Source organism: Equus asinus, chromosome 13 (genome assembly GCF_041296235.1).
Source record: "Equus asinus isolate D_3611 breed Donkey chromosome 13, EquAss-T2T_v2, whole genome shotgun sequence".
Classification (NCBI taxonomy): Eukaryota; Metazoa; Chordata; class Mammalia; order Perissodactyla; family Equidae; genus Equus; species Equus asinus.
The window spans coordinates 29,357,175-29,380,585 of NC_091802.1; the positions used below are offsets into that span (position 1 = coordinate 29,357,175).

The 23,411-nt window shown below is 41.7% G+C and overlaps 1 protein-coding gene across 10 annotated transcripts in view; it reads left to right on the plus strand.

Moving 5' to 3' along the window:
* The window catches only part of TEX14 (testis expressed 14, intercellular bridge forming factor), a 130,346-nt gene extending 109,978 nt beyond the window's left edge, over window positions 1–20,368 (plus strand). For 4 of the 10 annotated variants that reach the window (XM_014826764.3, XM_070482901.1, XM_070482904.1 and 1 more), the window contains 13 exons: window positions 1,029–1,095; window positions 3,626–3,707; window positions 5,546–5,608; window positions 6,098–6,225; window positions 6,822–7,027; window positions 8,049–8,145; window positions 9,273–9,347; window positions 12,019–12,096; window positions 12,855–12,951; window positions 16,137–16,229; window positions 18,130–18,239; window positions 19,533–19,584; window positions 20,010–20,368. In XM_014826764.3, the coding sequence (XP_014682250.2) occupies window positions 1,029–1,095; window positions 3,626–3,707; window positions 5,546–5,608; window positions 6,098–6,225; window positions 6,822–7,027; window positions 8,049–8,145; window positions 9,273–9,347; window positions 12,019–12,096; window positions 12,855–12,951; window positions 16,137–16,229; window positions 18,130–18,239; window positions 19,533–19,584; window positions 20,010–20,046 (1,185 nt within the window). In that variant the 3' untranslated portion in view covers window positions 20,047–20,368. The remainder of the gene's footprint in view (window positions 1–1,028; window positions 1,096–3,625; window positions 3,708–5,545; window positions 5,609–6,097; window positions 6,226–6,821; window positions 7,028–8,048; window positions 8,146–9,272; window positions 9,348–12,018; window positions 12,097–12,854; window positions 12,952–16,136; window positions 16,230–18,129; window positions 18,240–19,532; window positions 19,585–20,009) is intronic. The other 6 variants (XM_044744735.2, XM_014826771.3, XM_070482903.1 and 3 more) reach the window with 6 other exon arrangements.
* The last annotated feature ends 3,043 nt before the right edge of the window (window positions 20,369–23,411 follow it).

A 23,411-nucleotide genomic window follows, 5' to 3' on the forward strand; every position in this document is an offset into this window, starting at 1 on the left:
GGTAGGAGAGCCAGGAATAGAGGCATGGGTTCAGCAGTAAATATGAGACTGTCTAGTACTTGGGGCTTTCTCTGGGATCTGCCTAGCTTTTGCAAGAACCTGTTTGTACAGAGTATTCTCATTTATAAAATGAAATTCTTGGATTCTCTTATTTACTTATATAATTTCCGCCTCACCTCACCCCTAACCTGCCACCTTTCTGGGATCTTTTACCCATATGGAAGTTAGGGTAGAGGAAAAGGAGAATTATGTACATGTCAATCACAACGTTTGACTGACAAGAAGAATTCAGTGATTCATCAAAAAGCATAATTTCCTCTTGTCTGCGCTTCTGAAAACTCAGTCAGATCAGTTTTCCATTATTAATCCTTTAAACATTCTTGATTTTACTGTGAGCAGACTGAGATGTTAAGAAAATCATTAATAAAAAGACAAAGTATATATGTACATACATATAATATGTACATTTGTATAAAAACTAGAACATAGAGAAAAGTACCTGGATTTTAATTGTACAGCTCATGATCTTTCACAAACCGAACACACTCGTGTAACGAGCACCCAGGTCAAGAAACAGAACATTCCTGGTCCCTAAATCCGGGTGCTTCCTCTCAGTCCCTGCCTCCCCTCAAAGGAATCAGTGTTCTGACTCCTCACCCCATAGAACAGCTTTGCAGTCTGGGCCATTTTTCCAGCCTTCTTGGGCTCCTCTGATAAAGCTCCCAGGAATCAAAACATCTTTGTTGTAAGGTTGAGGTGAGGAGGGGATAACGACATAAAGAAGGGAAAAGGCATATAATTAATTCCTCCTCACAATGGGAGGTGGGGGAGGACTGCTTGTTGAGGAGGAACATATGGTACGAATAAGTGCTTCGAGTCTGCGAAGCAGGTTTGTTCTTTTTCTATAAAAGATGCAGGAACCTTGTGAAGATTTTCAAGGTTTAAGAACATCAAGAAATTCTCAACCTTTTGATGATAATGTCTGCCTCCAGTGAACCTCATTTCTTTGCTCCTTCCTCCTTTTATAGACCTCAAGTCCCATAGAAGAGGGCTTTGAAGGAATACAAGATGCGTTTGCCCAACCGCAAGCTTCTGGTAATAAGCCCTTAGTGCGGATTCCTTTAAGAATCACTTGCTTTCACTTTCTGTCAGATCACAGATGTTTAGAGCTGGACCAGTCCTTAGAGAATACCTTCTCCAGGCCTGTCATCTTACAGATGAGAAAAGTTAAAAAAAAAAAAAACAGGGGCCGGCCCGGTGGCACAGCGGTTACGTTCGCATGCTCCGCTTCTCAGCAGCCCAGGGTTCACCGGTTAGGATCCCAGATGCAGACATGGCACCGTTTGGCACGCCATGCTGTGGTAGGCATCCCACATATAAAGTAGAGGAAGATGGGCATGGACGTTAGCTCAGTGCCAGTCTTCCTCAGCAAAAAGAGGAGGACTGGCAGCAGATGTTAGCTCAGGGCTTATCTTCCTCAAAAAAACCCCCCCAAAACCGAAAACAAACAGATGAGAAAACTTGGGCTCAATGATTTCCCCTCATTAGAATGAACCCCCTGCCGCTCACCGGCCTCGTGACACCCGCACATCATTATTTACACCTCCTCTTGGGTTCTTAGAGCATATGTTGTAGTAGTTGCTTCTTTTTTTCCTCTGGTTTTCTCTAGTGAAAACTAGATTTCAGGCTACTCCGTTATCTTTGCTGAGCTGACCTGAGGGATTTGCCCAGGCCACACAGCTAGTTATTGACACAACAAAGACTAGAGCTAGGTGTCCATGTCCTTCTCTACCCCAAAAGTCAGAGTTCCACCATCACTTTTCTTTGCTTGCTTAGCGTCTTAGCAAAGAGTTAACAACAGCCAATGGTACAGTGTCAACATACCATCCTTCCCTTGGGAGGCCTTGGATTCTCTATAACAGCAGTTGCTTTCCGTTTCATGGGAAGTTAACCTTGGATCAGCAGCCAGGATGTGGCACAAGGCAAGATAAGTGAACCACTGGTTCTGATGGAGACATTTAAAAATTTTTTCACTTTTGCTCTTTTAAAGTATGCAGCCATCTATTATAAAACCAGAGTTATCCACCTGCCAAGCCATGTAGCTGTCCACGACCATTCTCAACATTCTGAACCCAGGCAGGACAGCCTCGGGTTCTGAACTTACTCCCTTCCTCCTGCTGCACGCTCCAGCTTCCATCTCTAATCTGAGTCAGGCCTCTGTCACAGTGGGGAGCATTTTAAGAAGCTGTAAGCTTTTAGATGAACAGTTATGCTCAGGACAACGTGTACTAAAAGTCCCCAGACCTGGGTCTTGGGCCACCCACTCTTTCCCTGGAGCCTCTGCCCCTGATCACTTTCTGTGTGAGCCTGACCTGCACATGGCCACTTTACTTACGGTTGGAAGAGGGTTGAGTAGGGTAGAGAAGTTGTGGGGCAGGCAGGTCAGAAAACCAGGAGTAATTCACTACAAACATCTGAAGTACATGAAGAAGGTGATTGTACTCTGTTTCCTTCTTTCAGCCCTTCCCTTTCCCTTTTTTCCTTAGGGGTCTGATACATGTCCCCACCAGGCGATACAACAGAGGTAATGACTGGACACATGCTGGGGTCCAAGCCCAGTTCTGCCACTGATTTTTTTTGCATGACCTTGGGCAAGTCACTTCACCCTAGGGCCCCACTCTCCCCTTGGATAAAGTAAAGGAGAGGGTCAGGCTCTAAAATCTCTTTAAGTTCTGCTCCAGCTCTAAATTGTGCTTATTAGGAATTCGTTTATGCTTTCTAGGTGTTTATGCTTTCTAGGTATTTGAAAGAGGGTCACAAGAAGAAGAACCCCAATGCTTCTCCACTGATGGGGTTTCAGAGCTCCTTGGTACCTGCCAAAGGTGGCACTATTCTGCTGGGCCTCCCCACTGCCCACCAGACAACCTGGACTTATGGAATGGCAAGGGGAGAGTGAGCATTTGCCATCATGGCGGGCTGCTCTGTCTATCCCCTTCTCTATAAACCAGAGCAGTACACTAGTGGGAAGGAAAATGGTTACGGGCCCAGTCTGCCCAGAGGTCTGCAAAGTATCTTACTGAGAATTGGGGAGGAGTAACTTTAGACACTTGATGTCAAGGAGAACAGAAGACAGTTGAATTAGCTCTTTAGTACTCAAGACCCCACCCCCACTCTTTAAGTGGTGTTTGATGGCCAAGAGGCGTAGTTACCACTGTGAAAATGCCTAGCTAATGGTTTTTCTGTTTGAATCTTTAGTGAACAAACAGTTCTTGGTTTCAACGCCCCCTGGTGTCTGTTGACAGGAACCAGGTCAGTTTGCCTTCCTGAAAAGACAAAACAACATTTGTCTCCAGAAATAACTGTGCAGTTCTAACTGAAAGGCCAGTAAATGGCTTGATTGTATTCTGAGTGTCGGAGTATAGTTCTCCCCTCTGAGCAAGGAAAATAAACTTTCAGAGCAAAAACCTCGTTTATAGCACTCAGTCCAAACCCAATTAGGAAGTACTTTGTTTATCCAGATATTTCTCATTCTGGACCAGACCAAGGGAGATTCTAGGCAATGAAAATAATAATCTGAGTTGGAAAAAATTCAGTAAAAAAAAATACGTTTACTTTATTCTTTCAGGTGAAGAAAAGTTCCAAGTGAGAAAAAGCCTTGGAAAGAATGCTGAGGTTTTGACTAAGTCTCAATTCCAACCTATACGGAGGTATGTACTATTATTTTATTCACAGTTTCAGACTCATAGAAGTAATGTTAAATGATGATAATTCCCTGTATTTATATATTGCTCATCTTCAAACGTATTAGCCACCGTGTTATAAAAATTAGCTTTGGGCAACTTAGCCTTGTTAGGCCTTGTTCAGCAAAATTGTGAGGGGTCATGAAACGAAGTCATTATCAGTATTCAGATCCTGACTCTGCCTTTCTATCCGTGTGACCTTGGTTAAGTTTCTCAACCCCTATCTTCTGTTTCCCCATTTGTAAAACAGGGATAAGAATCCTTACTAAGAATGTTGACATAGGGATTAAAAGTAATAATATAAGTCCTGGGCATTTATCCCAGAGAAATGAATGTTCACACAAAAACACATACACAAATGTTTATAACAACTTTGTTCATAATAGCCAAAAACTGGAAACCCAGATGTTGCTAACAAGCGAATGATTTAGTAGACTGTGGTACATCTGTACCATGGAATACTCAACAATAAAAAAGAATAAATTATTGACCATGCAACAACCTGGGTAAATCTTCAGAGAGTTATGTTAAGTGGAAAAAACAATCCCCAAAAGTTATTTAGTACATAATTCCACTTATGTAATGTTCTTGAAATGATAAAATTATAGGAAAAAGGACAAGTGAGTGGTTTCCAGGGGTTAAAGAAGAGATGGGGAGTGGGAGGGAAGTAGACGTGGCTATAAAAGGGCAACGTAAGGGATCCTTGTGATGGTGGAAATGTTCTGTATCTTGACCACATCAGTGTTGATATCTTAGTTGTGATATTGTTCCATCGATTTGTAAGATGTTACCATTGAGGCAAACTGGGTAAAGTGTATTTCTTAAAACTAAAGTGAATGTACAGTTATCTCAAAATGAAAAATTTAATTGAAAAAGTAATAATAGGTGTAAAGTGCCTGGTATAATTACATTCAATTTACTTTCCCCCATCTGGATCTCAATTTCCTTATCTATAATAATTATAACTAGTATTTCCTAATCAGATACCATATGCCAGGTACTTTTTTTGGTCAAATTTAATTCATATAACAACCCTCTGAGATACATACTGTTACCTCCATTTTGCCAATAAGAAAACCAAAGTTCAGAGTAAGTATTTTCCCTAAGGTTGTACAGTTAGTAAGAGGCTATATCAGTCAGGCTAAGCTAGATTATGCTATGTAACAGACAACTCCCAGATTTTAGTGGCTTAAAACAACAAAAGTTCATTTTTAGCTCATGCTCCGTGTCCATGATGGGTTGGTCAGGAGTGTTCTGTGCCATATTACTACCTTCTATCAGAGATTCAGGCTTTAAGGAGTATTGCAGTTGAATCCCAAATATTGGTTAAAGTAGAAGTGGGTCAGTTTTGTCTTCGGTATTCTTTTCTGGCCAACTTTTTTCACAAACCTCTCTGGCCTCTCCTAATACTTCATGCCAGGAAGCTGTCTTACAGTTGGTAAGGCCCCATGGCTGTGCGCCTTGCTCCACCCTCCATCCCCAGCAAAGTTCCTGTGCTCCATTGATTTCCTCAGGAACTTGCTCCTGTCATATAGCATTGTTGACTGATTTCAGATGAGCTGACTCTTAGAGAGTATTTATTGAATCTCTAGAGAGGAAACTGCAGTCCAGAGCAAGGCCCAGAGGTGCCTGAGAACATGTGGCTGGTCATTAGTAGAGCCAGGACCAGAACCCAAACTTTCCACTTCTGAGCTCAGTGCCCTTCCTGCTGCTTCTCACAATGGGCTGATAAACTGGTCCCTTGTACCAACCTAGTGCACTCTGCTGATGGGATTCATATGATTTTATCACTTTCTCTCTTACAGTACTGCAGGTGAACAAGAGGAGACATTAAAGGAGTCACCAGTGGAAGTGAAAGAGAAAGACATGTATGGCCACCAAAGTGTTGCCTAAGGATGCTGTGTAAAGTCTTGGTTTTAGGAGAATAGTGTTTCCTTGTTTGTAAGAGTCTACGTTCTTCCCATTTTTACATATACATTTAATGAGTGTGTTTCTTCTTTCACCAAAAAGCTGTTATGATGATGTGATCTAAACTAATAGCATCTTACAATCAAGAAAATACAGTGATAATAATAATATGTTTATATTTGAAGTAGATTAAATTTGTTTTCTAGATAAATATACTTTCATCTATGGAAATAGTGTATTTTTAGCTGTTGAAAAATGTTTAAACTTAGTATCTCTTTTTTTAAGATATTCTCTAGTATTCTTTTTAAGACATTCTAAGATATTCTCTAATTCTGGCCTATTGCCAAATATTTTTATCAAGAGCATCCTTAAAAAGTACCTCTCAGCAGTATATTGTTTGATTTTTCTTAACTTTTTCTCTCAGCTACTGTGTACTTTTAATTCTTTAGATCATTGACAGACATTCAAGACCTGTCTAGTATCTCATATGAGCAGGACGGTTCTTTTAAGGAAGTCTCATGCAAAACACCCAGAATAAACCATGCACCTACTAGTGTCAGCACTCCACTCAGCCCAGGTAATCACCTGCAGGGGAGAAGTGTTGTGAGAGAGGAACTAACAGCCCCTGTCCCCTTGGCTCTGGGAAGCCAGGCTGCAGGAGCAGATCCCAAGGGTGTTTTCTCGCAGTGCAAAAGCTGAAGGGGATGCCCCCATGGGAGGCCAGGTTGGGGTAGGGGTGGGGATTATTAAGCAGTAATAAGGTTTTTGACTTCACTGGTGGAGACATGCAAATGCAAAACCTGCTTTGTACTCTTAAATACTATTGAATTTAGTGTGAAAACATTGGATTCTCCAGAGTCTGTAACTTAAAGCAGTACCTTGTGCTTAAATGTACATAGTTCTGAGTCCTGCAACTGCGTACACCCAGCATCAAATATCCTCTTTCCAGTGTCCTTGTTTCCATATATCTGTGATTCAAATAATCTCCCTTTATTTTGTTGGCCAAGTTTAGAGACTGTCATTTTGTATCCCTTGAGAAGCTGTTTCTCAGATTAGTGATTGTTTTTGGTTATTAACAGTTTAAAGAATCCGTGGTATAGAGTTTTGTGGAGGTTTTAATTTTTGTTTTAAATAATGTAAAGGATTTGGACACTGCCCTCTTTTCTGCAACAGGGTCAATTTCTTCAGCTGCCAGTCGGTATAAAGACTGCCTTGAAAGTATCACATTTCAAGTTAAAACAGGGTCTACCTCGTGCTGGAACAGTCAAGAATCTATCCCAACTTTGTGTGATACATTTACAACTGTCCGGGAGAGAGCAAAGAGCCTAGATTCCCTTCTTACTTCCTCTGAAACTCTCCGTTCAAGATTGACTGATCTCGTAAGTAGACCTACTCTGTGTTACACACTCATGGAGTCAGCCCAAAGCCTTCAGTGATGCAAAGTGCCAAGATTTCTCCAAATCTGTTTTATGAACAAAGCCAGAAATAAGCTGGATCCTTTCCAGGCTTCCCTGGGGCTCCTCTCCAAGTCTGTGTTGTAGGATGGATCCTGGGTTTTTGTGCCTTTTTTCCCCTCAGAGAAATGTTTGGCGATTTCTCTGAAGAGCCAACCTCTCATAGCTTACATATTCTACCTACTTAGGGAGGCTCAAGTGCTGCTTCCTCCTTGAAGCCTCCTCTGGTTAGTTCGCTGAGAGTTTTGATTGATCTCCACCTTCTCTGAACTCCTGAACTAATAGTCTGCGGTAAAAACACTTAATTGTATGCTGTCTTCTCGCCTCCTCCCCCTCCCCATGCTGTCCTTCTTTCTTCTTCTCTCTCTCCCTCATATTTCATGTGTAGTCTCTTCAAGAAAACTACAGGTTCCTCACTTGGTACACTCATTAAAAACCTAAAGCTAAAAACCTAAAATGGTCGACTGACCATTCTATAAGCAGATTGATTACTTGCTTTGGCCCTTAATGAAAAATTTACTGTCATCTTCTTTGGGCATTTGACTCACAAAAGGTCTCACTCTGAAGTAGAGAAATAAAGGATTTTATGCTTTCGTTCAACAAACTGTTAATTGGGCAGGTTCTAAGTGCTAGGCACCATGCCAGGCCCTCTTGTAAGTGCCCAAATGTGAATAAGATAGGTATAGTCCCTGTCCCAAAGGAGCTCACCACCTAGTGAGAAAAACTGGTGTGATATAACACAGAGCTAAGTAGTGAGTGCCGCAGAGGCAAAGAGGAGTGAGAAGGCTTCCCAGAGGAGGTGACATTCGAATGAGTTTGACTCAGTCAACAAAACAAGTGCCTTCTTCCATTGATGATACAAGCTTAATCTTGGAAATGATTGAGCTGCATGGGCATTTTTAGCTTAACACATGCGTCAATTACCACGTTTATGTCTTACTTATAGAAAAAGTTGTCTACATTTACTGGGGCTGGTTCCTCCAGCATTGCTAAGGCACCGGACACATCATCCCATGCCATGCAGAGAAGGAGTCTGCCGAAAGGTACCCTGTGTTTAATATTGAAATACATAAGCAATTTAAGGGAGCTTAATTTAAGGGAGCTCATTTTTTTACATTAGATTCAAACAAAAATGCTGTTTTCCCCCTGATTATAAAAGTAAAACAATTCATTATAGAGAACTTGGAGAATAAAGAAGAGCTTAACAAAGAAAACCACCAATTAATTCTACCACCATTTTTTAATCTCTTGTAATATTTTGGTACATATATTTTTCATATTTTTAGAAATATACAAATATATATACACATTCAGCATAGTTGAAATCATATTGTATATCAGCTCTTGCTTGGTTTTTTCCTTTGATGATATATTTTGAGGATTTCCGCTTGTCACTAAAAATGATTTGTAAATATATGTAATGGCTACATAATAGTCCATTCTACATATGTTGCTTAACCATGCCCTTATGTTGAAAATTTATATTGCTTTCCCAGTTTTGCCCTTTGTACAAAAATCTTTACCTGCACCTCTGATCCTTTCCATAGGCTAGATTCCTAGAAGACACTTTCCAAATCAAAGGGTATGAGAGTGTTAACAGCTCTTGAGGCATGTTGCGTTTGCTACATCAATTTTAGTATCTGTGTCTTTGGTCCAGCTCTTAGAATTTCCCTCAGGGGGATAGGGATTTTGTGAATTATGCTGAGGGTTTTTGGTTAATGTTATAATTGAGCACTTAGGGGAGGCCCAAAGGATGGTTGCTCCTATATCCCCTGGCCTGATAGTCTGCAGAGAAAGGCTCCCACTTTATGTTTTGTTCATTTGGACTGTCCAGAGCCTCTGTATCCCTCAGCAGCTCTGGTCCAGATTGGGTCCCCAGCCTCTTAGGAATTTGTACCTCACCTACCTCAAATGTCCCTGGGGAGGGAGGGACACTGATCAAGCAATACTTGGGTAAGGGGTGATGTAGGAAAGGTTTTGAGTAAAAGGAAGAATAAAGCCCTTCACATGTTAGCAGGTCTCAACTAGGACTGCTAATTTTTGAGGTTTTCTCCTCACGTTAGTTTGTTTCATCACTGAGAAATCTTAAGTCAAATCCACGCGGAAGCCTAGAAAATCCAGTTCAGGTCTAGGAAGGTGTTAAGTCATTTTCCCCTTTATCTTTTTTAAGAACTAGTAGAAACCATCTCACAGCATAACATTGATGAGCTACCACCACCATCTCAGGAGCTACTTGACGAAATTGGTAAGGATGTTCAATACAGAATTTACTCCATGGCCCTGTTAGTTATGGTCGCTGGCCACAATGTGGTTTCTTTGTCTCAAGTGTGAACACTAGTACAGAAGGCCCTATGAAGGTCTGAGGAAATGTACAGAATTCAGGAAGGGGCAATTTCCTGATAAAATGGGTGACTACTGAAGCCTGGCCAGGATAATTGGCCTGTGTCTCTTGTCGTTTTGTTACTTAAAGTGTCTGTGGTAATGATTCTAAGAGGAAATAACATTCAAATGGTTTATTATGATGAATTTTTTTTCTTAAAGGAATTCTTATCTCCTTTTCGAACCAAACCAGCCATACCTTGGGGGCCTGAAGTCTGGCTCTGAAGGCCAAGACACCCTGTACTTTCAGTTTTGCCATTAGCAGGAGGTATTAAAGCTGTTGGCATCATGGATGAATCACTTTCCTGAGGGCAGAGAAGTCAGTGGCACAAGACTTAATGAGACCAGAATTTTCTGTTTCAGAGACTGAGCAATACCAACTCAATTTTAGTTGTAGCTGATGCTGAAAGTAAATGGTACATGGTTATAGAGATATTTGAGGCAGGTGGTTTGCTTCCCCGGGAAAGACCTGACTACTCTCTTCTTGACAGCCTGGCTGACCAGAGGCCCTCAGAGGACACATCTCATCAGACCTCTGATGGTCCAATTCTGGGTATGGGGCGTTTAGAGAATTTCCTGAGGTGCGCCACTTGGTTTTCAGGATTCTGAGGTTTTGTGTCTTATTAGAAAGAGAGAGGTAAATGAGGACTTACCTGGTCTAACTCAACGGACAGCTACTGTCTAGGTTATCAGAACTCCCAGCCCCTGACCATTGGCCTGAGGAACTTAGGTGGACCCGGTCAGAGCTGCTAGAACCTTCCTTAGTTTCTTCTTCTGTAGACATAGGCCCTTCTTGCCTGACCGCACCCCTCCCCCAATGCCACAGGGTTGTATAGGTGACAGGGTTGTTGGGTCAGACTCTTAGAGCCCCCACCCCCATACAGGCTTTCATTCTCTGGAACTCCCTAGGGAGTCCTCACAAATTTCTCTCCAGTTGTTCTTCTTCATACAACAGTAGAACTGCTGCTTGTGAGAGTAGACGTCACCGTACGTGTCCTGCTCAGGTGGATTCTCAGTGTTGTCTGTTCCTTGGTCATGGCTTAAGGCAGCACTTGAGGGCTTCTTTGCAGTTTGACCTTAGTGATACTTTTCCTCTGGATCCTGGCGTCTTCTGTCTTCAGTCACCATGTAGACTCCCCCGATTCAGCAGCTGTTACCTGGCTTCCTCCATGATTCCAACCTCAGGGCACTGCTGTACCCCAGTGCACTCTGCAGAAACCCTCCCTCATTTTGCTCGTGGGAATTATCTGTGCCAAGTTTGAGATGGGTCAGTAATTTTCCAGAAAGACAAAGGGCAGAGGGCACTTGGGTGGTTTCTCCTAATGATGAACAATTATTGTCCCACCTGGTTATTGTATATCTTCACTCTGTTGTTGTTTCCCCTCTGGAGGGCTTTGGGAAGTGACCTGGAGCTGACACCTGTGCTTTGGAGGACCCACATGCAAAGCTCTAGACTTCTGACAAGGGCCTAAAGGGGAAGGTTCTTTAGAACCCTAGGATATAGGTGATCCTTTAAGATCAATAAGGGACTACTTTTAATCGAGGATAAAAATGGATTTTTAAATTTCAAATTATATTAAATGATCTTATGGATCCCCTTGATACCCAGAGGCTGCCAGGTAGGACCTGATTCCTGACCCGCACCTGTACACAACAGGGCCATGCCAGCAGCGAGCCCAGGGTTACTGTCTGTGCCGCCTTCTCACTGTCTCTGCTCTGCTCTGCTCTGCTCTGGAGAGCACTTAGAGGAGACCGAGTACCTAACAAATGCAGAGCAGTGTGCTGAGTTTAGCAGATGCTTGTCTTAGTCTAGTGATCAATTCTTTAGGAACTAGAAATTATACATGTTTTTTGCCTTCTGTATTTCCATAAACTAGGTAAAAAAATATGAAATATAAGCCAATAGAGATGGGGAAAATTTTGAGTTGCTCTGAAATTGTTGCAAACTTCTTGAGAGAGGATAAAGTAAAGATTAAGAGCATAAACTTTAGAGCTAGACTGCCTGGATTTAATAACAATTCTTTGTAGTATCTGTGTGATTCTAGGCAAGTTCCTTAACATTTTTTTACCTGCACTTCCTCATCTGTTAAACAGGAATAACAATAACGTGATCAATCTCAAGGGCTGTTGTAAAGGTTAATTGTGAACCTTAATCTTGAATTAACTTAATGTATGTAAGTTAGAAACAGTACCTGCTACATAGGGCTCTGCAAGTGTTACCTATCATCATCATCGTCATCATCATTATTTTTAGTGTTGTATGAGATTGAATGCCCTAAACGCAGTGGTCCTCAAACTTTATCAGGCATCAGAATCACCTGGTGGGCTTGTTAAAACACAGATTTCTGGACCCCATCCTGAGAGTTTCTGATTCAGTGGGTCTTGGATGAGGCCTGACAACTTGCATATCTAACAAGTTCTCAGGTTATACTGAGGCTGCTGGTCTGGGGACCACCCTTTGAGAACCACTGCTCTAGAGAATAGTATGACATTGTAAAGGAAGAAATGTGTTGCCTCCTGCTTTTATATTTGGACAGAGCACTTGAAGCAGCAGCAGGCCTCATCCACAGTGTTGGATGAGAGCACAGCAAGTCACCTGGGCATCACTGCAAATGGTAAGCCAGCTACCTGGATCTTTTTCATCAGCTTCTTGCTGTAATGCTGTCCTTGGCAGCACAGTGGTACATGGAGGAGTGTGGACCTTGAGGTCAGCCACCTCAATTCTGGCTCCAAAACTTTTGGGTGGCAAACTGATTAATGTCTGTCTCTGTGCCTTAGTTGTTATCTGTAAAATAGGAATAATTCCTACCTTATGATGTATGTAATAGCTCCATGCACAGTGCCTGGTACATTGTGAAATACTTAACAAATGTTAGTCCCCTCCCCTTCATAGGACTGCGTGATGAAATCAGATAGCATATGTAAAATGCCTGGCATACGTTAAAGGGCACTACCCTTCTCCACCCAAATTTCTTCCCTGATTCTCCAACCCAGAAACATCTAACAAGTGAGAACAGGGTCGTCCCCCAAAGTAAATCTGTGCAATTTGTTTTCAGAGTCTCTTGCCTCCTCTTTTTTGTGTCCTTTCTCTCCTCTGCTTCCTCTGTCTCTCTTGAGCCTTGGCATGGGCAAGGTTTCCTATAGCTTCACCTGGCACCAAAGAGCTCCCAAGACTCCAGAAGCAGCTGCTGTGAATAGGCGCCCTGCAGACTGCCACCTGGCCCCCTGCTCTCCTGGGAAGAGAACTAGTGCATCACATACTTAAGGGGCCACTGATTAGCCTTAATTTTTTGCACTCCATTTTAAGGCAGGCTTTCTCAATTGTTTGTTGTGTTGCTGTTCTAATAAAGTTAGGTCTTTCAACTGTTTTTAGATCAAAGGCACTTAGAAGAGCAAGAAACTATCAGTAAAAAAGAAGATAATATGCTTTGGACCAAAGAAACTCAGGATCTAGAAGAGGACACAGAGAGGTAACAGAAAAAGCTGGACTTTGGAAAGGATTTTGCTGTATTAGTTTTTCTCCTGATATTGACAAATAATAAGAAGAAGGAAAAAAATGGTCTTTTTTCATACTATCCTAATAGACCCTGTTCCTAAAAGGCTTTTTGTTTCGTTTAAATTTTTAATTGTGATAAAAGACACGTAGCATAAAACTTTTAAGTATACAGTTCAGTAGTGTTAAGTATATTCACATTGTTGTGCAACCAATCTCCAGAACTTTTTCAGCTTGCAGAATTAAAACTCTATGTCCATTATACCACAGCCCCCCTTTCCCCCTCCCCTCAGTCCCTAGCAGCCACCATCGTACTTTCTGTTGATACCTCATGAGAGTGAGATCATATGTATTTGTCTTTTGTAACTCGCTTATTTCACTTAGCGTGATGTCCTCAAGGTTCGTTCTTGTAGCATGTGTCAGAATTTCCCTCCTTTTTAAGGCTAAATTCCATTGTATGTATACATATGTGTGTATATCACATTTTGTTTATCTGTTCATCTGTTGGTGGACACTGGGTTGTTTCCACCTTTTGGCTATTGTGAATAATGGTGCTCTGAAGATAGGTGTACAAATGTCTCTTCAAGACACCCTGATTTCAGTTCTTTTGGATATATACTCTGGAGTGGTATTGCTGGATCGTATGGTAAATCTATTTTTAATTTTTTGAGGAAATACCATACTGCTTCCCACAGCAGCTGCACCATTTTACATTCCTGCCAACAGTGCACATTGGCAGGGTTCCAATTTCTCTACATCCTTGCCAATACTTGCAATTTTCTGTGGGTTTTTTTTGATAGTAGCCATTCTGATGGGTATGAGGTAATACTTCATTGTGGTTTTGATTTGAAATTTTTTAATGATTAGTGATATTGAGCATCTTCTCATATGCTTGATGGCCATTTGTATATCTGCTTTGGAGGAATATTTGTTCAAGTCCTTTGCCTATTTTTTAATAGGATTATTTGTTTTTTTCTTGTCAAGTTGTTTTTTGTTTTTGTTTGTTTTTACTTCATTTTGTGAAGTAAACACAGGTTTCAACATCTTTCAAAACATTTTAGTTAAAGGCCTTAAAGAGAATTTTTAGATCTTTCTAGTCAAATAAGAGAAAATGGGGCATTCATCCAGACAGTTCAGTCTAAAAACACAAGGTTGCCTCAAGAAACCCAGTTCCATTCCTAAGTGGGAGCTCTCCTTTGCCCTGTGTTGTAAGGCAAACCATTTCAGCTCACCTCCTGTGCTCCTGACTTCTCTTGCCTGGTCCTGTCATTCAGGGCCAGCACTGGGCTGAGATAAGTGAAACACACTCCCTGGTCACAAAATTGAATGAGGCACCAAAAAACTCAGGAGTCAAGATAAATGCTATTTTAATGCCATATCTTAAAAAATAAAAATTAATGCAAAAAATCCATGATGAACAAAATGTCTAAATTTTAAAGAAAGACAGGATCTGAATCTGCCCTTGCACCTTGCCTCATCCTGATTCTGGTCCTGTGGATCCTTGGGGTAGCCCTGCAGAATTCTTTCAGCTGCAAATGATAGAAAACTGTACCATTGTGCTTAAATAAGTTTGTCTCATAACAAGAGGCCCACAGGTTGGCAGAGCGTGGCTGGTGTGACCGCTCCACAAAGCCACCATGGACTTAGGCTCTTTTGATCTTCCTGCTCTGCCACTTGTAGCATGTTGGCCTTTATTGTCAGGCTTGTCACCTCCTGGTTGCAAGATGGCTGCTGTCCCACACACCAACCAGAGATAAGAGGGTGGGCCAAATGAATGTTCTAGCTGGCTGTGCCCCTTTTTATCTGGAAAGCAAAAACTCTCAGAAACCCTTCCCAGCAGATGCCCACTTAGAGCTCATTGGCCAAATGTGATACATGACCCCCCTCAGTTGTAAGGCAGACTGGAAATTGAGTTTTTAGCTTTTCAGCTGCTATAAAAGAAGAAGGTATGAGAGAGGTGTTTTATGAATAACTTTTGGGTAGTAAATCCAGTTTGTGTCACACTTTTCAAAAGCTAAATGATTTTCTATGAGGAAGGAAAAGAGAGACCTGGAAGGGAAGGTCTGGGAGGTGAAGGAGGAAACTAGATCCCTGGGATCTGTGAGGAAGTGTGGAGAGGGATTTTGGGGAGACTGAGAAGACAAAGAGGCAAAGGGGGAGGAAGGTAAGAATTTTTTTTAAGTTTTAGAAATCTTTGTCTATAGTGTATGTTGTAAATCCAGTCCTCCCATCTCCCAAAAACACCTTCAGTAAAAATCTCTGCCATTATTTAAGGCAAATGAAGATAAGCTCAAAAAGGCCGAGTTACATTTGGTTATATAAATATAAAATGCTTTGTACATGATCAAAAGTTAGCTACTCTTGTTGTTGTCTCTTCCTTTTCCAAAAGGGCTGGCTGTGCTGGACACAGATAGATGCCCACAGATGTTCAGTCATTTCAGTTCTCGGCACCAGGCCAGAGTGGAAGATATTTTTTCAGATGGGTAGGACTTTTCAGGCCTTCTGAAAACATATTCTGCATCTTTTAGCCCCAGAGGCTGTTCTTTTCTGTTCTTTCTTTTTTTTTTGAGGAAGATTAGCCCTGAGCTAACATCTGCTGCCAATCCTCCTCTGTTTGCTGAGGAAGACTGGCCCTGAGCTAACATCTGTACCCATCTTCCTCTACTTTATATGTGGGACGCCTACCACAGCATGGCTTGCCAAGCAGTGCCATGTCCACACCCGGGATCTGAACCGGCGAACCCCAGGCTGCCAAAGCAGAACTTGCGAACTTAACCGCTGCACCACCAGGCTGGCCCTCAGAGGTTCTTCTTAATCCAAAACACTTGTAGGAATGAGTGTACAGTTCTAGCCTCAGGTGGAAATTGACTTAATGACCTAGAACTGAGACAGAGTCTAGTATTGGACTTTGGGAGATAGTGATCTATCTCATGGGTGCTGGGCTTTTGTCAGGGGCTAACAGAGGCTTCGGGTCCACATTTAAATCAGATCTAAGTGACCTCTACAATTCCAGATAGAATCTCACCAATCTCTCGTTTTCTCATGAGAAACAAGTGAAAGTACAAGTTTGAAAGTCCTTTCCCACTGTGAAGTGCTATGCTTCCTTGTCAAGGGAGAGAGAAAATGACTGTTGTCTCAGTTGCTTCACTTGCCCTTGGACAGAGCTCACTCTACTCTGGATGAGGACCTGGAAAGATGGCTGCAGCAACCTGAGGACAGCATGGAGCTACAGGATCTCCCCAAGGGCTCTGCAAGGTTATCGCTCTCCTTCAGGGGATCATTTTCTTTTTCAGGAAAGGGGGCTAGATTTTAGTTTTTTAAAAAATACCTCAGCTCCTTGGAGAATGAATGTCTGGTGATGGCATTACATTGCTGTAGATGAACCAGCCCTGACTCTTGTCTGCCCCTCTTCCTCCACCCACAGTGCTCAAGGCATTAATTAGCAGATTGATATCAGTATGGAGAGAGGCCTGTAAGATTGCTGTATCTTGGCCCTGTCACCTTCAACATTTTCATCAGTCATTTGAATTAAATCAGAAAAGGCATGCTTATCACATTTTTAGATAACACAAATCTAAGAATGAATGCTAATGTGATGGGTGATAGATTGTGGATTCAAAATGCTCTTGACAGGTAGAAATGTTAGATTTCTCTAAAAGATGAAAGTAAACGTTTAGATCCAAAAGTATAGAATGTGAGAGATTTGACCTAATGGGGAATTTTTTATCAGAAGCTCCTACTCACTGTAATTTCATTGAAGGCAGGAAGTATGTCTTATTTTTATATGCTCAGCATTTAGCATGCATTTTGAGACATAGTAAGAATTCAAGAAATTCCTCTTAAAGAACGCATGGACAGTGACTCTAGGAGGCCTCAGTTTTCTACAGGTGCTGAAAAGATCAATGCAGCATTAACGCTGAGCAGACAGAAATGTACTATCCAGATCAAGGTGATATCTCATGCTGGCTAGAGGACTCCTAGGAGACAGTGTATGGCTTCTTTCTGGGCATCATATTTTAAAAAGAACATTCACAGGCAGAAAAGGGTGGCTTCAGAGGTCTGGAAACCATGTCATATGAGAACAGCTGAAGGAGCAGGGGAAGCTCAGCCTGAGACAAGCAGATGGAGTAGAGAATTTGATAGCTGCCCTCAGATACCTGAAATATTGTAAAGTGGAGAGAGTCAGCTTACTCTTTTCTGCCCCGAAGGACAGAGCTAGTGACTAGAAACTGCAGAGTAAGAGACTTTTATTCAGTAAAGCACAAACTTTCTAATAACCATAGCTATCTGACCGAGGAAACAGCTGCCTTTACAGTTACTCTAACAACTGCTCCCCCACTCCAGCACAGGCTGGATGACTCTGGTCCAGGACATTTGGACTGAGGTAAATGCTAACCCAAAGGCTTCCTCCAACTCTAGAGCCTGGGATTCTGTGATGAGAGGTTAGGAGGAAAAAAATCCTTTTCAACGTAGCTGGCTTTACTTTCTCTCTCATTTTACATATTTTGTGTTGAATATCCGGTGAATGAAGACAGAAGGAAAATCCCTAAGCACTGTCAGTTTAGTTCAGCCAGCATCTGTTGGGCACAGACAATGAGCTGAGTGCTGTGCTGGGGGCTGGAGGGGCAGAGAGGTAGGACATCTCTGCCCTTGAGCTTATAGTTGAGTGGGGGAGATGGTTTCTGCTTACTGGTTTGATGGATGTGGTCTTAAATCATTAGATACTTCAAGTAGATATTTCACTTCAGAGGGTTTCAGAAAGTGAAGATAAGGTAGAAAATAAATGGCGGTTGTAAAAAGGACACCAATTATAACGTAAGTGAAACGCTCTTTTTCTTTGGGACGATATAGCCTAGTGGTTGAGAGCAGAGTCTGAGACAGACTGCCTGGGTCGGATCCTGGCTCTAGGACTTACCAGGCATGTAAGCTGTGCCTCAGCTTCCTTATCACTTAATGGGGATGGTAATGGTAACTGCTTTATGTAGTTGTGATGAGAATTAAATGAGTTAATACACATTATAGCATTTGAACTGATGCCTGGCCAATAGGGAACACTCCATTAGTACTGGCTATTATTATATTTCTTTTGGAGCACAGTCCTGTTCCCCTGGCCCTTGTGCATATGGTTTGATACCCAAAATCATTGTCATTGAAGGGAGATGAATACCAAGGATCAAGAAGTTGGTAAAAAGAAGAGAAAAGGGGAAGAAAGCACCAAGCCAGAGAGAAGGAAGTCAGAGAGCTTTTTAGGGACTTCTGAAGAAGGTATGAAGGAATGATTCTTTAGAATGTAGTCTGGAGTCCTTGGACTTTGATGAGCATCAAAGTTATTTAGAAATGTTTCCCAGTTGCTATACATCATCCTCCTACACTTTTTCCTTGTAGTTCAGCCCAGGTTTTCTGTTAATTGCCAATCATATCTTCATCAGAAAACAGTAACAATATCCAGTTCTATTTCTAAAGCAAGCCTTTAGTCAGTCTCATCATCCTTATCTTGCACATTGTCTGGAAAGATGTTTTGCTTCTAATTGTCTAGTGTCGTCGAAAGAGTTCTAAATTTAACTCACACAGAGGCTACAGAATCCAGTAAGAAATCATAAATTGTGGAATTTAAATGGAGTCTACAAGCAATGTGAAAGATATAAATGAACCTTAATTTCAAAACCATTTTGATAGAGCTTTAAGGCACCATTCACAAATGACTCCCTCCTATATTTGGATTCCTCCTACTCAGGAAGTTAGAGACATTAGCTCTTTCAGATGATCTGGTATCCCTTTCATGCCTTTCCCAGTCCATTCTCATTCTTGTCCTTTCTTTTGCCCTGCTTTGTGCCCCAGTCCACAAGGGTCAGTATCTCATGGGCTTCCTGGCCAACTGGCTTCCTGCTAGCCGGGGGGAAGCCCGAGCAGAAGATCAGAGGGCAGGAGAGCAGTTGGGTTATGACTTCTCCTACCTGCTCACTTCAGCCCCTCGTCTCTGCATAGAAGTGGTGTCCCTCCACAAGCACAGCTTCTATTAGGCTGCCCATCCTTCGCAGTGCCAGCTCTCACTGGGTTCCAGTAACCATCCTGCCCCACTTCTGCACCCCCCCAGTCCCTTCAGACTTGCAAATGATAATGACTTCCCACTGCTGCTAGTCCCTGGATGCCTTGTCATCCCTTTTTTGCTCCCTTAATTCCGACTACACCTCTGTAAGCGGTCACTTCATTAAAGAGCCTGGGGTGCATTCTGTTTTCTCCAGGACCCTGACTGGCACAGGGCCCAGAGTGTGTGAGCATCTAGCTAGTATTGAATTCAGTGAGAACATAATGGAGGGACTTTGTGAATTAGCTTCCTAAGGGTCCATTGCTATGACAGGGAGCTGCAGAATGTTGGGAGGGGAAGCCCATTAACTGTGTTTTTAGAACGATTCTATTTTTGTAGAAGGAAGCAACTCTTGTAGATAAAACAGTTCACCCTATACTAGAGAGATAGCACTAATGTGACTTCTGAATACTGGTACCCTTTGACCTAGAAAGTAATCAGGTTGTTTTTTCTTCCTTCTATATTTCATCAAGAGGAACTTAAACCCTGTATTTGGAAGCGACTGGGTTGGTCTGAACCATCCAGGTAATGATATATCAGATGTCTGTAGGTCAAAGTTCACACGAGCAGACTTTAAACATGTACCAGCATCCAAATTAACATTAATGACAAAGACTTGAATTCAAAGTTGCTCAGTTTTTTGTGTTAATGTTTATAATTAATTAAAATATAAGGTGAAATTAATGCCAACTTTGGTTAAGTAATTGGTAGAGTCAGCACAAGAAGAGTTTTGGCTGGTGGGAGTACAGAAGATGCTACTGTAAGTTGCTTTGCAGTCATTTTGCATTTCCACGATACACTAGTTGATCATAATCTCCCTTGATTATAAAGATCAAAATCCATTTTCCTCAAATGTAACTGAATAGAAAGAGGCTGTTGTTTGTGTCTTTAAAAAACATACACACCAACTCAAAAGTACCTTTTTTGTTCTTTAAAAAACACGCACATAGGATAATTGTGCTGGATCAGAGTGACTCATCAGACTGACCAGAATTGGATCATAGACGGACCCCTGGGCTGAGTCCCAGCATCCTGCTTAGCTGCCTTCCTGCCTCATCTGCTTCAGTCACCATCGTGCCAGTGGTTCCGTAGCCCACACTTTGTTCATCTGCCACAATAGACAGAACAACTTGGCCCTGTCTGTTTGCAGCATATTTAACCATTTGTTTTCAGTCAGATTTCTGAAAATGAAAGGTCATTTTGATTGTAAAATTTCTCATTGTGCTGAGAATGGCTTTTGGTTTCGTTGGTGAAAATTTTTGAAAACTTTAATTCCTGTTATATAATAAAATGTTTACTTTTAATACCAGTTAGATTTCAGCTGTGTAAGATCTATTTCTGTGTTTTAGTTATTGGGAGAGGAACTGCCACCCAAAAAGTCTTCAATTTCTCTTATAAAGTTTGACGAATAAGCAGCTGCTGCTACTGCCCATCATGCAAACTTGCACCAGTTGTCTGTGTTTTATAATAGAATATTTCCCTCCTCTTGGCCGGGATTGCCGTATTCCCATTCCAGCTAGAATTGACTTACACAGGAAAAATACAGGTAGGAATAAAAGCCCGAGATAGTTTGAACTTATTAAAGTGAACAAACATCATCTCTGTGTATTTCGGATTATACACCTCACATCATTAGCGTGTTAGAGGAATGAAATTGTGGTTAAGACTAAGATCGCACCATTTCCTCTAATTTAGCCTCTCGTGACTGCTGTCCAGATGCACACGTCTAGCCTGGTTTTTAGAGGATCGATATACCTTCATCTACCTCCAGTTTGGAGCCTTCACATATGAATAAAAGCCTTTTCTTGGAAGTTGTGTGCTGTTGTACAGTACTAGCCAGCTAACATTTTATTCTGTCTTGGTAAGTAAGAGGTGGGTCTTTTGTTTGTGAAAACTGAGTAGTTCCTGTTGTGGATGGTCACATTCATACTGTTCTTAGCTCCCTCACATTTCACCCTGGACAAATAAAATAGGAAGGTACAAATCTATTTGACCATTTTAAAGCAAAGAAACAGTCGCTTGACATAACCAGAGGAAAACCAAAGCAAATTACTTTACAAATAATACCCCGTGTAAAAAACTTTGAAGAATGCAGAGACTTATAATACACAGTCCTTCCTCTCAGAAAACTTTAATTGGTGAGACAAAACCAACATACATAAAAATATAAAGACTAATAGCAGGCATATCATGTTAAATGGTGAGTTAGGATATTACAGCATTATCTATTAGTATTCATAAAGGCTACAAGTCCTACACAAACTCCCACTGATGTAGTTTGTAATCTTTTGTCTATAAGGCCAGCGGAGTAGACTTGTCTAGCTGGCCAGTGACTATGTAATATTGGCCAGTGTTAACAATAGTTATGTTGGTAGATATTATATATTGGTTATGGAGCACCTATTATGTGTCAGGTACTTTACATACATGAATACTTCCCTGTTCATGGCAGTCCCCTTGTGTTTGTTTAGTATATTTATTCTCACATTCTGAGCAGCTGTTATTTCAAATTTCCATCCTTGACTTCCCAATCATTCAACAGATCACTTCCCCTCCTACTTTACAGAGAAAGTAGAAGCCATCAGGCAGGAACTAAGTCAGTTTCCCACCACCAAAACTACTAACATGACTGCATCTATCTTTGTAGACTAAAACAGTTGTAGGTAAAGCCGTCTACTCTAAACTAGAGCTGGACCTGTTATACATCTGTTCTTTCTACTTTTGTTCCTGTTACACTGAAGGAGAAATCTCTCTTCCTGTCCAAGGCCAATCTCATCTTCTGTCTGCTCAGAGTTATCCTTTTCAAGTTATCATCTCTTTTTTCAGTAGCTTCAACCCCTTCTTTCTTAGTTTCTCTTCATCACTTAAGACTCTTGGATTTTTCCCATCTTAAAAAAATATTCCTTAGATCCAACCTCCCTTTCTAGCCACCACCCCATCTCCTTCCTCCCAGTGCAGGTAGAGTTCTTAAAAGAGTTGTCTACACCTGCTATCTTTAGTGTCTCACCTCCCACTCACTCCTCAACCCACTGTAATCTGAATTCTCCTTCCATTCTCTAGCAGTCCTAAGGTCACCAGTGACTTACGTATTAATAAGTGCCAGGGACACTCTTCTGTCTTCATTGTCTATTTGCTTTCTCACCCTGTTCCCTTGGGTCTCTCATGTTACAATCTGGATTTCCTTATACCTCTCTGGCTGTTCCACCTCAGCCTCCTTTGAGATTCCACCTCTATCTTTTCCCACTCCTAGCTTTCCTCCTAAGAGACTTTGTTCCCACACTTTGCTTCAGTTAGCTTCTATGTGCTGACAACTTCCAGATTTGTATTGCGAGTCTAGGAATGGATCTCTCCTATGAGCTCATATATCTACCCATATATTGATGTCTCCATTTGGATTTCTTTCAGATGTCTTACTGATATACCCAAAACTGAACTCATGGCCTTTTTTTTTTTTTTTTTTTTTTTTTTTAGATTGGCCCTGAGCTAACATCTGTTGCCAATCTTCCTCTTTATTTTTCTCCCCAAAGCCCCAGTACATAGTTGTGTATCCTAGTTGTAAGCTGTTCTGGTTCCTCTATGTGGGATTCCGCCACAGCATGGCTTGATGAGCTGTGCATAGGTCCATGCCCAGGATCTGAACCAGTGAACCTCGGGCCACCAAAGTGGAGTGCGCAAACTTAACCGCTTGGCTGCAGGGCTGGCCCCTGAACTCATGGTCTTAACCACAAACCTCCTCCATCTCCAGAATGCTCCTTCCAGTTAATGATATTACTGTCTACTCAGCTACTCAAACCAGAAACCCAGGAGCCATTTTTGACTCCTCCCATTCCTTTACTCCTTACATATCAAAATATCAATCATTAAGATTTATTCGTTTTAACCTCTAAAGTATATGTTCCTTATACTCACTTCTCTTTATCTCTACTGCCACTACCCTCGTCTGAGCCATTAGGAATTCTCACTTGGGCCATTGCAACAGCCTCCTCAAATGGCCTCCTGCATCCAGTCCCACATTCAACACATCTTTTTTGAATGACGTCTATGTGCTAGGCACTACTCTAGGTGCTGGAGAAATAGCAAACAAACCAGAATTTCTGCTCTCCTTAAGTCTATAGTCATTGAATGAATAAATAGATAATGTTAGTAGTGGTGAGTGCTATGAAGAAAATAAGTAGATTAAAGTGATGGGGGGGGGAGCAGTTAACATTAGAAAGGGTATTCAAGGGAAAGGTGCTCTGAAGAAGTCACCTTTGAGCTTCAGTTGGAATAAAGAGAAAGAGACAGTCTTTGTGACTCTGAGGGATGAGCATCCCAGCAAGAATGGCAAGTGCAAAGACCACATCACACTAGAG